At 43.7% G+C, this 13,620-nt stretch overlaps 1 protein-coding gene across 1 annotated transcript; it reads right to left on the bottom strand.

Annotated features, from left to right (window-relative positions):
- Positions 1-957: 957 nt before the first annotated feature.
- On the bottom strand, positions 958-10,181 carry LOC114887414 (olfactory receptor 51E1). Its single transcript, XM_029209140.1, has 2 exons — positions 10,085-10,181; positions 958-2,043 (listed from the first exon to the last, which is right to left on the bottom strand). The coding sequence occupies exon 2, from the start codon at positions 1,999-2,001 to the stop codon at positions 1,048-1,050; it is 954 nt and encodes a 317-aa protein (XP_029064973.1). The 5' UTR covers positions 2,002-2,043; positions 10,085-10,181; the 3' UTR covers positions 958-1,047.
- Between the last annotated feature and the right edge of the window lie 3,439 nt (positions 10,182-13,620).

Raw genomic sequence — 13,620 nt, 5'->3', positions numbered from 1 at the left:
ACTGTTAATTATACTATTTCCCAAACTAGCCACTGTTTGGGAATTACCCAAACATACTCCTGTTGCTACTACACAAGTACAATGGCAAATAGGCCAGGAACTATTGAGATTAAAGCCATCAGCAACATTAACAGGAAATTCCTAAATACAATACTGGATGAGTGAGAAAGGAACTTAAATACCTCCCCTAGAAAATGCAAGTCTCTGGAATGTCTAACTCACTATCCCACTAGTCTAACATTCCCTCCTCACAATATGGGATTGGGCATCAAAAGACAATTTTTTTTGAGCCTGCGTGATCTCATTGAACATCAGTTCCCCCACTGGTACAATGGGGGTAACTAATCATATTCCTGCCTAAATTAAAATGTTGATAAGAAAATTGGAAATGAAGGAAAAATTTTCACAGTCTATGAAAATGCTCAGAATACAGTATATCATCTTTCATTAATGTAGATAAATATAATCTTTTGTGAATTTACTTTCAATCTTTTCTTAAGGATTGCTACTCAGAAGAAAAGAAATTATTTTTTCTCTGTGGTCATTTTGAAGAGGGAAATCCAGGTATGTCTCCTTTCCTAAGATCCAAAATGGTAGGGCATTCTGAAGAGGAAATCATGGTTTTAAGCCAGATTATCTAATTGTATTATATTCTCATATTTATTTTATTTTTGCCTTGCCTAAGCCTTTGGTAAATGTCTTTTAGAAATATCACCCTTATCTCAGAATGCTATAAACTATCAGTGCAAGCAACCATATGAATTTTTTGGACTTGAGAATTGGACTGAATGGTTAAGTGGGAAGTAATAATCCTCCAACCACAACTACCTCAAAGAACTAAAGTGTAAAATAATATTGAAAAATAAGGATTGGGAGTATACAGTTCTGCTGCCCCTACTCAGATGGAGATTCTCCAATCAGTTTCATCTTTGAAGGATCAGTTGTGCTTTCATTAAGAATTCTTTTCCTAATACTGTCTTCCAAAATGTTGAAATTAAAATCTGAATTGAAGGACTTCCCGTGAAAAGGAAGTTTGATTCCTGACACCTAGGGATTCGAAGTGTGGGTGGTCACATGGAAAAGACGAAGGATACGCTGCCGGATCTCCTTTGTCTTCACTCCATAGACAATAGGGTTGAGCACGGGAGGAGCAAGCAGATAGGTGTTGGCCATGATGACAGGCAGGAGGGAGTCATGCCGCTTGTCAAACCGGTGCACCATAGACAACCCAATGAAAGGTACATAGAATATGAAAACAGCACACACATGAGAGACACAAGTACCAAATGCCTTTGCCTGGGCTTCATGTGTCAAGCCCAACACAGTCTTGAGGATAAGCAGATACGACAAGGAGATGAGAAGTGAGTCCAGGCCAATGGCAGAGATGATGACAATGAGGCCATAGATGATATTGACGTGGATGTCAGCACAGGTCAGCTTCATGACATCTTGGTGTAGGCAGTAGGAATGGGAAAGGATATTGGAGCGGCAGAAGGGCAGATGTTTGATGAAGAAAGGCAGGGGTGCCATAAGTGCAATACCCCGTACCACAGCAGCCATGCCAATCTTGGTAACACGAGGCAATGTTAGCACAGTGGCATGGCGTAGTGGGTGGCAGATTGCCACATAGTGGTCAAAGGCCATGGCCAGCAGCACCGTGGACTCCATGCCAGATAAGGAGTGGATGGCAAACATCTGTAGCAGACAAGCATCAAACTGTATGGTAGTGGAATTGAACCAGAAGATGGCCATCATTTTGGGCATGGATGAGGTGGAGATGAGGACATCAAGGCCAGAAAGCATGCAAAGAAAGATATACATGGGTTCGTGTAGGCTATGCTCCGTCCACACAATGTAGATGATTGTCAAGTTACCTAGCACAGCGATAAAGTAGAGGGAGCACAATGGGAAGGCCAACCAGAACTGAGCTTCTTCCAATCCTGGCAGGCCTATTAGAATGAAATATGTGGCACTGGATTCGTTGCCACTGGGATCCACCATAGTGAAGATGCTGAGCTGAGACCAATGCCAGGCAGGTAGAGGCTGGAATACAAAGATAAGCCATTGTCAGATCCTCCAGAATTCCACTGCCATTTTTCTTTTCCTCCACCCTGATGTCCTGTTCTCTGACCAGAACTCCAACTTCATTGCCTATCCGAACTCTGATTCTATTCTAAACTCAGCCTAACTATCCTTCATAACTCAAGGCCCAAATGAGCGTTCATCCAGTCTTTCTTACTAACCCCACCTCTGAAGTTAATTCTGAAAACAAATGAAATACTAAAGTAAAAATTCTAAGCATTTTAAATCTTTTAGTTCACCAAGGATAGGTTATTGACTAAGTACACATCAGACTTAGATGATAAAAATTCCCAATCCTTCTATCTTATCCTACTTTATGCTCCCCTATGCTAAATACCCACTGTAATTCTAATTATATCATTAGACTATCATTAAGACTAATCCCAGTCCAATGTAGCAATACTCTAGTAACATAGATTAATGCTGAAATCTAACCTTATCACTAATCCTAATGATCTCACCAATTCTAGCCTTAACCCTAACTTTAACAATAACCTAAGACTTAACTCTAGTTGTTATTTAAAACTTAATGTAAAACTTCATACACCTATTTCATTATGATAACCCTTAATTTAATTAAAAAAAAAAAGACACTAACTTCATCCTGAACTCTAACTCTACATTTCACTCTTGCCCAAATGTCCACCCAAAGTCTTACACTTGTTCAGACTGCCCAGATTATATCATAAAAGGAACAATGACTGCAATGAATGCCAATGGTGTCCCACTCGGATTCCCTTCACCAAGTCAATGCATCTATATCCCATTTGCAGTGGGTGTTGAGTACTAAAGACTCAGAGTTCTCCCTTTCTAGAGAAAATTTTCCTTGATCAAATGAGAGGCACTTCACCCAGGAAGTTATGTTATCCCCACCAGAGCACATCTAGAAGTCAATGAGTGCCTAACACAAAGATACAAAAGGCCAGCCTTCTTGTCTTCAGGTGGGACCAAAGCTGTGATGTAATGTGTGCTTCAGAGCTTCTTGAGGAGCCAAAGCTGAAGCTGGTCTCCAACTGAGATCACAGCCTCACATAATTTTCTTTCCCTGCTCTATCCTATTTCCCTCACTCATCTTCTCATGACAATATATCCTTTAAACAAGAATTTCTACCTCAAGCTCTGTTTCTAGGGGACCCACCAGGCTTAAGAGAGTGGGACTGACACAGAGGACTAAACCTGAAAGATGATGGCATTAAAAGCACTGGAGGAACAATCAATCCTATACCAGGGTTCCAATATCCTTGAATCTGGCTATTAAAGTGATGGATATAAGTACAGATTGCTGAGGTGGGAAATGTCAGATTTGAGTTTTCTCAGATTATATCTCTCTGTTGAAACAATTACAGAGTTAACTAACTTCCTCCCTTTTTTCCTTTCCTCCATTCACAAATATTCACATGCTCCTACTAGTTATTAGATTATATAATTGTAGTTACACACACTATATATGTGATGTATTCTCTCTCTCTCTCTCTCTCTCTCTCTCTCTCTCTCTATATATATATATATATATATATATATACAGCTGTCTCCTCTTCCCATTAGGAAAATAGTGACACTTATCACTAGGGTATATTTAAGATAATTTTATCTTGGTAAGAAAAAAAGAAGGGTTAAGTTCTTAAGATCTGGCCCTTGACAACTGGGGTAGGGGCTTCTGCACGGGCTACCAGACAGCAGTTGAATGCACAGAAGAGCTCATGGGCAGCATCAGGAGGGGCTTACACCATTCACTGGGCTCAGGATGTGTTGATGGTCTTTGTTCCACTGTTGAGCTGTCACCCAGAGGGTCCCTCAGACCAGGCACAAAGGAGAAGACACTGGGAGCATGAGTTTTAGAACAGAGAGTGACAGAGTTTAAACAACTGGAGGGAGAAGATATAAGGAGCCATGCTTAACCAAGAACTTCAGGCTAAGAGGCCAAAGTCTTCTGTGTCACTTAAATCTTCTGTACTGACCTCTCCGTAGCATATGACACTGTGATCAGTTCCTTCCTTCTTAAAATTTCTCCTTGTTCCTTCTGTTTCTCATCTCTCTCTGATCACTAGTTCTTGGTTCTTTCTGGGTCTTCAGCCTCCTCCACTTGACCCTTAAGCATACTTTTAAATGATAATGCTCTCAGAATTTTATCCTCAGATCTCTTCTCTCTATATATACTCTCCCCGGGCCATCTCATCTCCTTCAGTAAACCCATTATTTACGTATAAACTATTGATTCCCAAATCTACTTGGGAAGGCCTGAATTATCTTTTGTGATCAGATCCATAATTCTAGTCACTAAAAGAGTCCACTGAGTTGTCTCTCAAGCACATCAAACTCTCCATGTCTGAAGATCGAAGTCTTCCAGAGGCAGTATTGTATAGCTTAATGTTAAGAGTATGAGCTCTGAAATCGATCCTGGATTCAAATTCCAGTCAACAACTATGTTAGCTGTGTGATCTGGGGCAAATCATTTAACCTTTCTAAGCCTCAGTTTCTTTATTGTTAAAATGAGGATAACAGTCACTGCCTAATAGAAGTCAATGTGAGGATTAAATGAGATGAGTGTAATGCTTTTAACACAATGCCTGGAACAAAGTAAATATGCAAAAAATTATATCTGTTGTTGTTAACTGTTTTCCTGTAGTGTTTCTTTTTTTCTATTAAGGTGGCCTAAACAGACACATGAGCTAAATACCCTGATTCTCATGGCCACGACCCTAATGTTAACTTTGTCATCGGCACAATCCCAGTAATCTTCTACCCACATGAAATCAGGTCACCATTTATTGTTTAAAAAATACCTTTGTAAGCTCCAAATTAATTCTGGAATAAAGACTAAACTACTAGGGTGGGACAAAGCTCTGTCTTTCAGCATTCGGCCCTAGTTTCTCTCTCACCACTCTTCACCATGGTCCCTATGCTCCAGGCACACTGGAATACATGCCATTTCATAAATGTAGCATTGATCCCATGCCTCTGTGTCTACTTGTCTTTTTTACTTCTCTTCCCTTTGTCATGGCCCTCCCAGATCTCCCTCCTTAAGTTCCCACTGGGCAAAATCTTATCTTCCACATCCTGGTTTACTGTCTCTTTCCTATGCACTTTCCTAAGCCTCTTTCCCTTGGGTATGATTAAATGTTTCCTGCTCTGTACTCCCAAAGAAATTTGTTTAGGTCTCTTTTTATGCATTTACCATCCTGAACTGGAATTATTGCTATGTTTATTTCCCACTAAATTATTAATTCCTTAATGTTAGGGACCCTATCATATCGATTAATTAGTGTTTAGTTACTGTTGGTTGAAAATAAACATTATATTATAAAAGGAGTTTTATCAAAAGAAGAATTCCTCAATAAGTGTCTAACAAGGGTAGCACAGCCAAGGGGTAAGAAAGACTGCCATTTGTCTGAACTATAGAGATTTTTGAGAAGAAATGAAGACTGTTTGGAATGTTAGGGCGTGGTGGTCATAAGTTCAGAACAAGAAACTTTAGAGTCAAACAGAAAAGACCTTTCGTACCCAGGGAGCCAGAGGGCATGAGAATGGGCATGTGCAGAACAGGGCAAGTGCAAAGCCTTGGCTCTAAATAAATGCAAAGTGGGCATGCAGCATAGTCTGTGCCCAAGAGGGGGGGTGACCTAGGATCCCTGACTGGAGACATTAGCAAAAAGGCTCTAGTGCTCCAGAGGGTCAGATATCAATACCATCCAGAAATTTTACATGGACAGGCAAGGCAAGCTGGGCAATTCCCAGGATAAAAATGTGCTGCCTTAGGAAACACACTGCGGAAGAATCATGGGTTGGCACATTCAACCCTATTACCTAGGAGGGTAAAGTGATGTGTTGAGCAGAACCCTGGGACTAGAAATGAGAGTCTCGGGTCTAAGTAAACGCAGAGGACATTAATAACCTCATTGTGTTGCTGCAAAATTAATGAGGTCAGGAATGTCAAAAGATGTTATAAAACAGCATCACAGGGTACAAAGCACTTTTTTTCATGTTTCCATAAAAATGGGGAATAAGGTCTCTGAAAATGTCTGAAGTTTCCAAAAACTTTTTATCCCCCTTCCATCTGTCACCTTAACTGCCACTTTGCCTCAAGCACACACTTATACACACACACATACTAACTAGCAGCCAGTCTCTCACAATGGCAAAGACTAAGCACTGAGATGAAGATGCTGAAACACTGAAGCACAAAGCTGAAGCACTGAGATTCAGCCGGCCTGGAAGGGAGGCACCTCCACAGCACGAAGTGGGCAGTTTTCACTGGAGGTCAAATCAGGATGGACCTCAGAAGGCAGCAGCAGGAGAGAAATGAAGGAAAAGAGAGGGGAGCCAACCGGAGGACCCAAGCATCACCCTTCAGACTGTCCAGCCCTGAAGCACCCTAATCTCCCACAGTCCTGCCAGCTGACTACCAGCCTGAGCAGCTTTTAGCAATTAGAACCATAGCACACACTCAGATAACATTTGGAAGCTCTGAAGGAAACTGGAGCTAAATCACTCTATTTTGAAAACAAAACATAATCAAGGAAAAATAAACAAAGAGAGGGGTCTTTTTCTTTATTAGAAAGCCTGCACTTCCTTAACCCCCAGGGAGTAGCCCTGTGCTTGAGATTTTCTCTGAAAAGTCACACTATTTTAGCAAGTCTCAGGAAGTTTCTTGGAGAACTGTGAAGAACATCTTAGCCCTTTCTCGAGGATGGGGCATCAGGAGCCTCCAGTGATACAGAATAGAAATCTACATTGAGGCCTTCAATCCTCCCCATTCCTTCCCCCTAGCCTCTAGGACTGTCCCCCAGTGCCCTCACAGCCCCCATACCAGCCCATCCTCACATTCTTTCCCAGAGCTCTCTGAATGCCTTCCATCTCAGACACGTGTGGAAAAGCAGTCAGGGATACAGACCCATAAGAACAATGAGGTCACTGCCAGCATTGATTCTATTGTTTTTATGATTGTAACAGAAATCACTGAATACCTACAAAATGCCAGACAATATATAAATATTATCTAACCCAGGAGCAATTCTGCATAATAGGACTTCTATGTATCATTTCTACATTATAGGTGTAAAAACTGAGTCCCCAAGAAGTTAAATAATATTCCCAGGGTTTAGTAGCTGACCGGTAAAAGAGATATTTGACCTAGACTGTTCAATTCCAACACCTGTACATTTTCCCTTTAACCGGCTTTGTGTTGCAACTTCTGAAAACAAATAAAATCTGCCCAAGAGGCAGGGTAGAAGAAGGGCTTGGTAAGTAGGACACCTGGCCCAGCTAGACTCTTGGAAGGGAAACCAAGAGTGCAGTAAAGAGGACCCTCCTGGACTGGGACTTGGGTGCTCTCCCCTTTTCAGCCCCAACTCCTCTGGCTGTGACTTGGGAAGGGCCCACAGTGGAAAGTAAAAAGGTTTATCCTCTACTGAGTACTTTCTTCTCAAACAATACAGGCCTCTCATCAACCTGTCAGGCAGGTAACATTAATCCCATTTGACAGATAAGGATGTTGAGGGTTAGTTAGAGCTCTCAGCTTCAAATCCATGTGCTTTCCAATAGGCCAAGCTACTGCCCTGCCCCTTTCCCAGTTTCCTTTTGAATAAACCAATGGTTTTTAAGGATTATTTCAATGCTAATCTCCAAAGAATCCCAAATTTTGTCCAGAAGGCCTCTCTAAGACTCAGGACACCTGACCAGGTCTCCCCACTTAGGTTCAGTGGCTAAACACACAGAGTGTTCCATGCCGAGAGCAGTGGGGTAGGGGCCTCTGGTGCCCCTGCCAGCCTCTATGGGAACACCTGGAAGAAAATGTCCTTGGAGGGAAGCCCAGGAATACCTGGGAACCTCTGGCTCTTACTCCCAGGCCCAGAGAGGGAAGGCAGACCTCAGGGGTGATGCTGTGGCTGGCAAGGATGATCAGAGCTCATCACTCAATTCATGGAGAGGGAGCCCTTCTCTTAACACTCCATGAGGGTGCTGGCCCCAGAATCATATCCACCCCAAATCATCTGTGTCTTCTCTCCCTCGTACCTTGCTTGGATTTGATAACACAGATGGGCCCTTATAGGGCCTTGGCCATTCTTTTTAGAATGGCCACGAGGAGATTGGAAAGATGAGAGATAGCAATTTCTGACTCACAAAAAGCAGTGTGAGGTTCCCACTCCCACTCTCCTCACTCAAGTCAGCCTGGCCCTCCAAAATCACCCCCAGGCAAGCTCCAGGGGTCCAGGGCCCTGCTGATCCATTTCCCAGGTAGAACCGGAGCCAATAAGATTCCCACACACCTTCAAAGTTTGACCTAGTTATCAGGGCCCTTCTAGGCTTCTCTGAGTGTTGACTACATGCAGTGGAAAAGCCTGATCTGGGACTTTGATTGGTACACTGATTTCTTTTTTTTTTTTCCAAAAATTATTGACTGAATGACTACGCCAGACTCGGTGCTAAGCGCTGGAGATACTGAAATACAGAGTAAACAAGTCATGGTTCAGGCCTCCAGTGGTGGGGAGACATTAAGACAAATATGCAGCTATCATAACATGTTGTGATAAATGCTAGGACAGGGGTAAGTACAAGAGCCTCGGGAACAAAGCAGACAATAGCTCACCAAGTTATCAGGCTCAGAGGGCTTCCCTGAGGAGGTGACATCTGAGCCAAGACTTGCAGGGCCAGTCACAGTTAAGCAGGCAGGGTTGGGGGCATGGGGACAGCAGCATTCAGTGAGACGACAAAACACATTGAGCGCCTACTATGTGCCCAAAACTGGAGATAAAACAGTGGATAATACAGAAAAGATCACTGCTCTCATGGAACTCAAGAACTAGGAGAGCCATAACAGAAGGTAAACAAATAAGCAAGAACATTTCAGGTAAAGATAAGTGCACTGAAGATAAGACAGAGTGATGGATAGAAAAGGACAGAGGCGGGGCACCCTTATTTGAGACAGCAGGTCAGTGAAGGCCTCTCTGAGGCAGTGATATATGAGCTGAGAGCTGGGTGATGAGAAAACACCAGCCATTCTAAGATCGAGGCAAAGAGTGTTTCAGGCAGAGGAGGCAAGAGAAAAAGGTCTTCTGCTTTGGGGGTTCCCAGAAGGAAGAAGGTCAAGGTGGCCCAAGTATCAAGAGCACAGGAGAGTTGTAAGAGATGAGGTCAGAGAGGAGGGCAGGGGCCAGATCGTGTAGGGGCTTGCAGGACATGGCAAGGAGCTTTGATTTAATTCTGAGTGACTTGGGGGAATTTAAGCAATAGACCTGATCTAATTTGTTTTCAAAAGTGCATTCTGGCGAACGCAAAGACCCAGAGAGAAAGAGAACACACGCTGTTTGAAAAGCTGCAAGTGGTTCAGTGGGAGGAGGGGGGTGGGAGGTTAAATGAGTGCAAGGCAGGGGCAGTCGCAGTGTGGACACAAAATCCACTATTTAAATGGGCTGAAGACTGAACCCTGATCCTAGACACAGACTGGGTCAGCATCAGAGCCCCGGGAAGATTGCTAAGTCTCAGTCTCAGCCACAGCCTGACTCCTGATGCAAAGTACGACATGAGCCTGGACCCCATTCAGAGCCCACAACCCAAACAGAGCTATGGTCTGACCCCTGATCACAAAGTGAGCTTTGACCACACTAACGACCTGAGTGGGACTGGCTGCGTTCTCACACTGAACCCCAATCAAACTCTAGCTCAGTCCCAGCCCCATCTGTTCTCTGCCCCCATCACTTTCATTTAGGCCAGTTCCCGCCAGGCTCTACATGGGCACCCCAGTAAACCGATCACTAGAAAATTTCTTGAAAACTGCCTAGGAAGCATCCAACACCACCCATGCTTCCCTTCACCACACGAACATAGAAATTGCTAAGTCTGTCTGTCCTTTGAGTCAGAGGCCTCCTTTACCTCCCCGGTCCTACCCCTGGACTTCTGGTTCTTCCGGGCCTGGTTTCTCATTCACTCAGCAGGTCTAATGAGGGACCCCTAGCTGCAAGAAAAACCCACACACCCGGACTCACCCCCAGTCTCCTGCATTCACCTCAACTGCGCTGAAGGAACGTGTGCCCTTTTCTCCAGGACTCTTCCAGAAGCAGTCTGGCAGGCTGCACTGAAGAGCAGCCCTCTCTGTCTCCACCCCCTCCTTTGAGCCTCCCACGTCAGGCTTTTTTATTCTGTCATACCTCCTCCCTCCTTTGGCTTCTCCCTGCTGGGGGGCAGGGTGCTGCCAGAGGGTCTATCAGCAGGTACCACTTGTAGCCAACTGTGGGACTGGTGTCCTTCTTGGCTTCTGTGTTCTGGGAAGGTGTGCTTGGAGTACGGGGGAGGAGGGGCAGTGGGTAGAGGGGTCTCTAGAATCCTCCCCAGATGGGCCCTGTGCCAGCTGGGATATTTCTGCTAGTTCCCATGTGAAGTTAGACAGAGTGAATGAGTGAGGAAAGGCTAGAAGAAGCTCATGTGTGTGGCCATGGCCTTTGCGAGGAGTTTTCTCCAAGTTTCTTACCAGGCTTATCAAACTCAGCCAGAGGAAAAGCAGGATGTACTTTTATGGGGACCCCAAGATTAAGTGCCAACTCATTGCCTTCCTGAAGCTTTCCCTGACCTTCTTTCCATTGGTGGTGCCGCTTGGGTCCTTGCTGGGCCTGGATCCCAATGGACCCACCTGCTTTTCCCCAGAGCTCTAGGGCTGCATCTTCTTGGTCCCCCAGGCTCTGGGGACTGTCTCTAGCTAACGCATAACAGGGATCCCTGGGGACCATGCCTCTGCCTTCCACTCCCTGGCCTTGAGTTCCTGAACTTCTTGTTGAGGAAGGAGGACGTGGTTTCCTTAACCCTCCCTCACCTCCAACCCCAGCCATATAAGACATCTGTTTTTCTCTTAAGGGCAAAAATAGTGAAAGGACATTTTAGAGAGTTAGAGAACAGTTTGAATGTGAAACGAAATACCTCGCATATTTAAATGTTTTTAAAAAGTCTATTAATAAAGCAAAGTAAATTTTAGTTGGTTTCTCAGTTTCACAACTACAAGTTTAAATTCACAACACAGGGCATATGCTGACTTAATCTATGTAAAATTAGACAACGTCAAATCAGGCCATTCCAACTCAGACCGCATCAAAACTAGTGATTACCTGATCTCCAAGTACCTGTAAACCTGCAGCCTGACACTCACTGCCATCACCCTGGAGCCATCTCTGCTGCCTCCTTCAACCTCCCGTAGACTTAGACAGTGTGAAGACTTAAAAAGTGATACCCCAGGGACTTCTACTTCTGGCCAAGACAGAATAACAGGAAGTAGCATCCACCTGAAGGAACCTAAAATGGACAATATACATAAAACAATAGTTTGCAAGATACTGGATATCAGGCAATGAAGGACAATGAGCCCTGCAGCCTGGGAAACAAATGAGGTGAACCTGGGGTTTCCCCAACTTACTGCCTTGAGAGAGGTTCCCTGCTGCAGGCCAGGGTAGGAGAACCCAGGCAGAATCCAGAGGACACCTTAAGTTAGGGCTGTGGAGCTGAGAGTCCAGGAAGCTCCAGCTAGCTAGAGTTTGAAGACCAGGTATTGGAGGTGAGAGATCTACACAGAGAAAGAACTCCAGAGACATGTAGAGGGCCCTCTGCAAGATTCCAGCTGAGTACTGAGCCCACATGCACGTGAACAAGCTACCTAAAGCTGGGACAGAGCCACCTGGAAAGATCAGAGGTAGCACCACCACCCAGTGTTCACACAGGGCCAAGGAGAGTGACTGTTTCCACCAGCCAGACTAGAAAACTTCAAGATTCACAGGGCGTTGAGTAGAGATTACAGAAGGATCCTGCCTTCATAGTGGGGAATAATTAACCAAATATTATCTATAGTCTAATGTTGGGTTTAGATCATAATTGATCATTAATGGGTGGGGAAAGTACTTTGTTGACTTTATAAAGTAGCACAGGTCAAACTAAGGACGATAATTTATAGAGACAGGAAAAAGAGATGAGCGTGGATGGGGTGGGGAATGGGAGGGCTGGGGAGGGATAAGTCAATTTATTTATCTTAGGTAAACCAGAACTCACTCACCCTCTCCTTCTCTCCAAGGGGTCCCAGCCAAAGAGCCATTGAGCACATTATATGTCAGGCCCCAGAGACAAAGAAAACTAGTGTTGTCCTCAAGGGAGACAGACAACTATGTATATGGATATTTCAGTTCTGTGATGGAAGATAAACAGACAGCTATCATAAAACTATTTAAGCTCTATGACAGAGGGATAAATATCCAGTTGGAATACAAAGCTTTAAGTTTTATGACAGAGGGAAACAGACTCTGCGGGAGCCTAGGGGAAGCCCTTAATTTAGTCTGGCAATTAGCCGACTTTTCCAACAAGCAACAATTACCCCAGTCACCCCCAGTTATCCAAGTAAAGAGATTCTGGAGGAACAGAGATTTCCCAAGATCTCCTGAGAAAGAAGGCCATGAGTTAATCTAAAGTCAGTGATACTGCAACCTGGATAAGGGACTAGCTCCTGGCCTTGACACAACAGGTTGTTATGAAAGGTGAAGTCTGCTGTGCTTTGAAAATTCCCTGTAATGCAATAAACATATCTCATTTTATCAGTTTTATTATTAAAACCGTTGCCACCAATGTGTATTGATTACTTTCTATTTTCCATGTGTTTTCACACCTATTATCCTATTTAATCCCCACAACCACCCAACCAGAGCTACATTATACCTCCTTTTTACAGCATTTAGAGTTTCCAAAAATCAATGAGGTGCAGTAGGCTAAGTAACTTGCCCAAATATTAAAGCTAGTGATCCTAACGTCTATTGCATCTAATTCCAACCCCACAATGTCTCTTTTCCTAATACAGTTATCTACCATGTCTAAAGGAATTTCTTGGCAAGGTTGTGCTGTCTTTGAATTTCATTTGTAAATTTGAACATCATTTGTAAATCAGACACCAGCATAGGAAAATAAATGTCAACTTGTCTGAAGCTTTGTGAAAACACTTTATTAAGAGAAAAAGAGTTGTTTTAATAACAATAAGTCAGGACAGCCACATGTGGCAAAACTGGTGATGCACTGCACAATACGGGAGCACCATTCACGTGGACCATGGTGTGGACAATGTTTCCTAAAGCTGTACAGTGAGACAACCATGAATATGATCATTTCTTGCATATTTACAACACTTTGAAGTCTACAAAGAACATTCATAGGGTTTAAGCTTTACAACATCACTGCTATTGTAGTTTCTCATTATACAGAAGAGGAAACAAAATCCAGAGAGGTTATACAGTATGTCACTTTATGATATTTCCAGGACTTTAACCTTATAAGTCGTACTTCAGTGTTCTTTCTTCTGCTTCAAATGAGCGTACATTGTTCTCTACCTATAATTCTTCAATGTGAACGTTTTTGACCTAACAAATTTCAAGAGCTGAAAGTTAAGTGAGTCTACGTGGGGGGCGGGGAGACCCCTGGGGGGGTGGTGACAGAGTCTTCACAATGTCTCCTATTGCTCTCCTTCACACCCAACCCCCATCCTCGTTCACTGATTCCCCAAAGGGATTAAAAGAAACTCCCTAC

The sequence above is a fragment of the Monodon monoceros genome, unplaced genomic scaffold, assembly GCF_005190385.1.
Source record: "Monodon monoceros isolate NGI ecotype Baffin Bay Population unplaced genomic scaffold, NGI_Narwhal_1 Super_Scaffold_7, whole genome shotgun sequence".
NCBI lineage: Eukaryota > Metazoa > Chordata > Mammalia > Artiodactyla > Monodontidae > Monodon > Monodon monoceros.
Note: the sequence above shows the minus strand (reverse complement) of the source record. Positions and strands in the feature narration are given on the sequence as shown.

Bases quoted from the DNA above. Each gene is read 5' to 3' on its own strand.
- LOC114887414 (XM_029209140.1), bottom strand. From the start codon at position 2,001: ATGGTGGATCCCAGTGGCAACGAATCCAGTGCCACATATTTCATTCTA.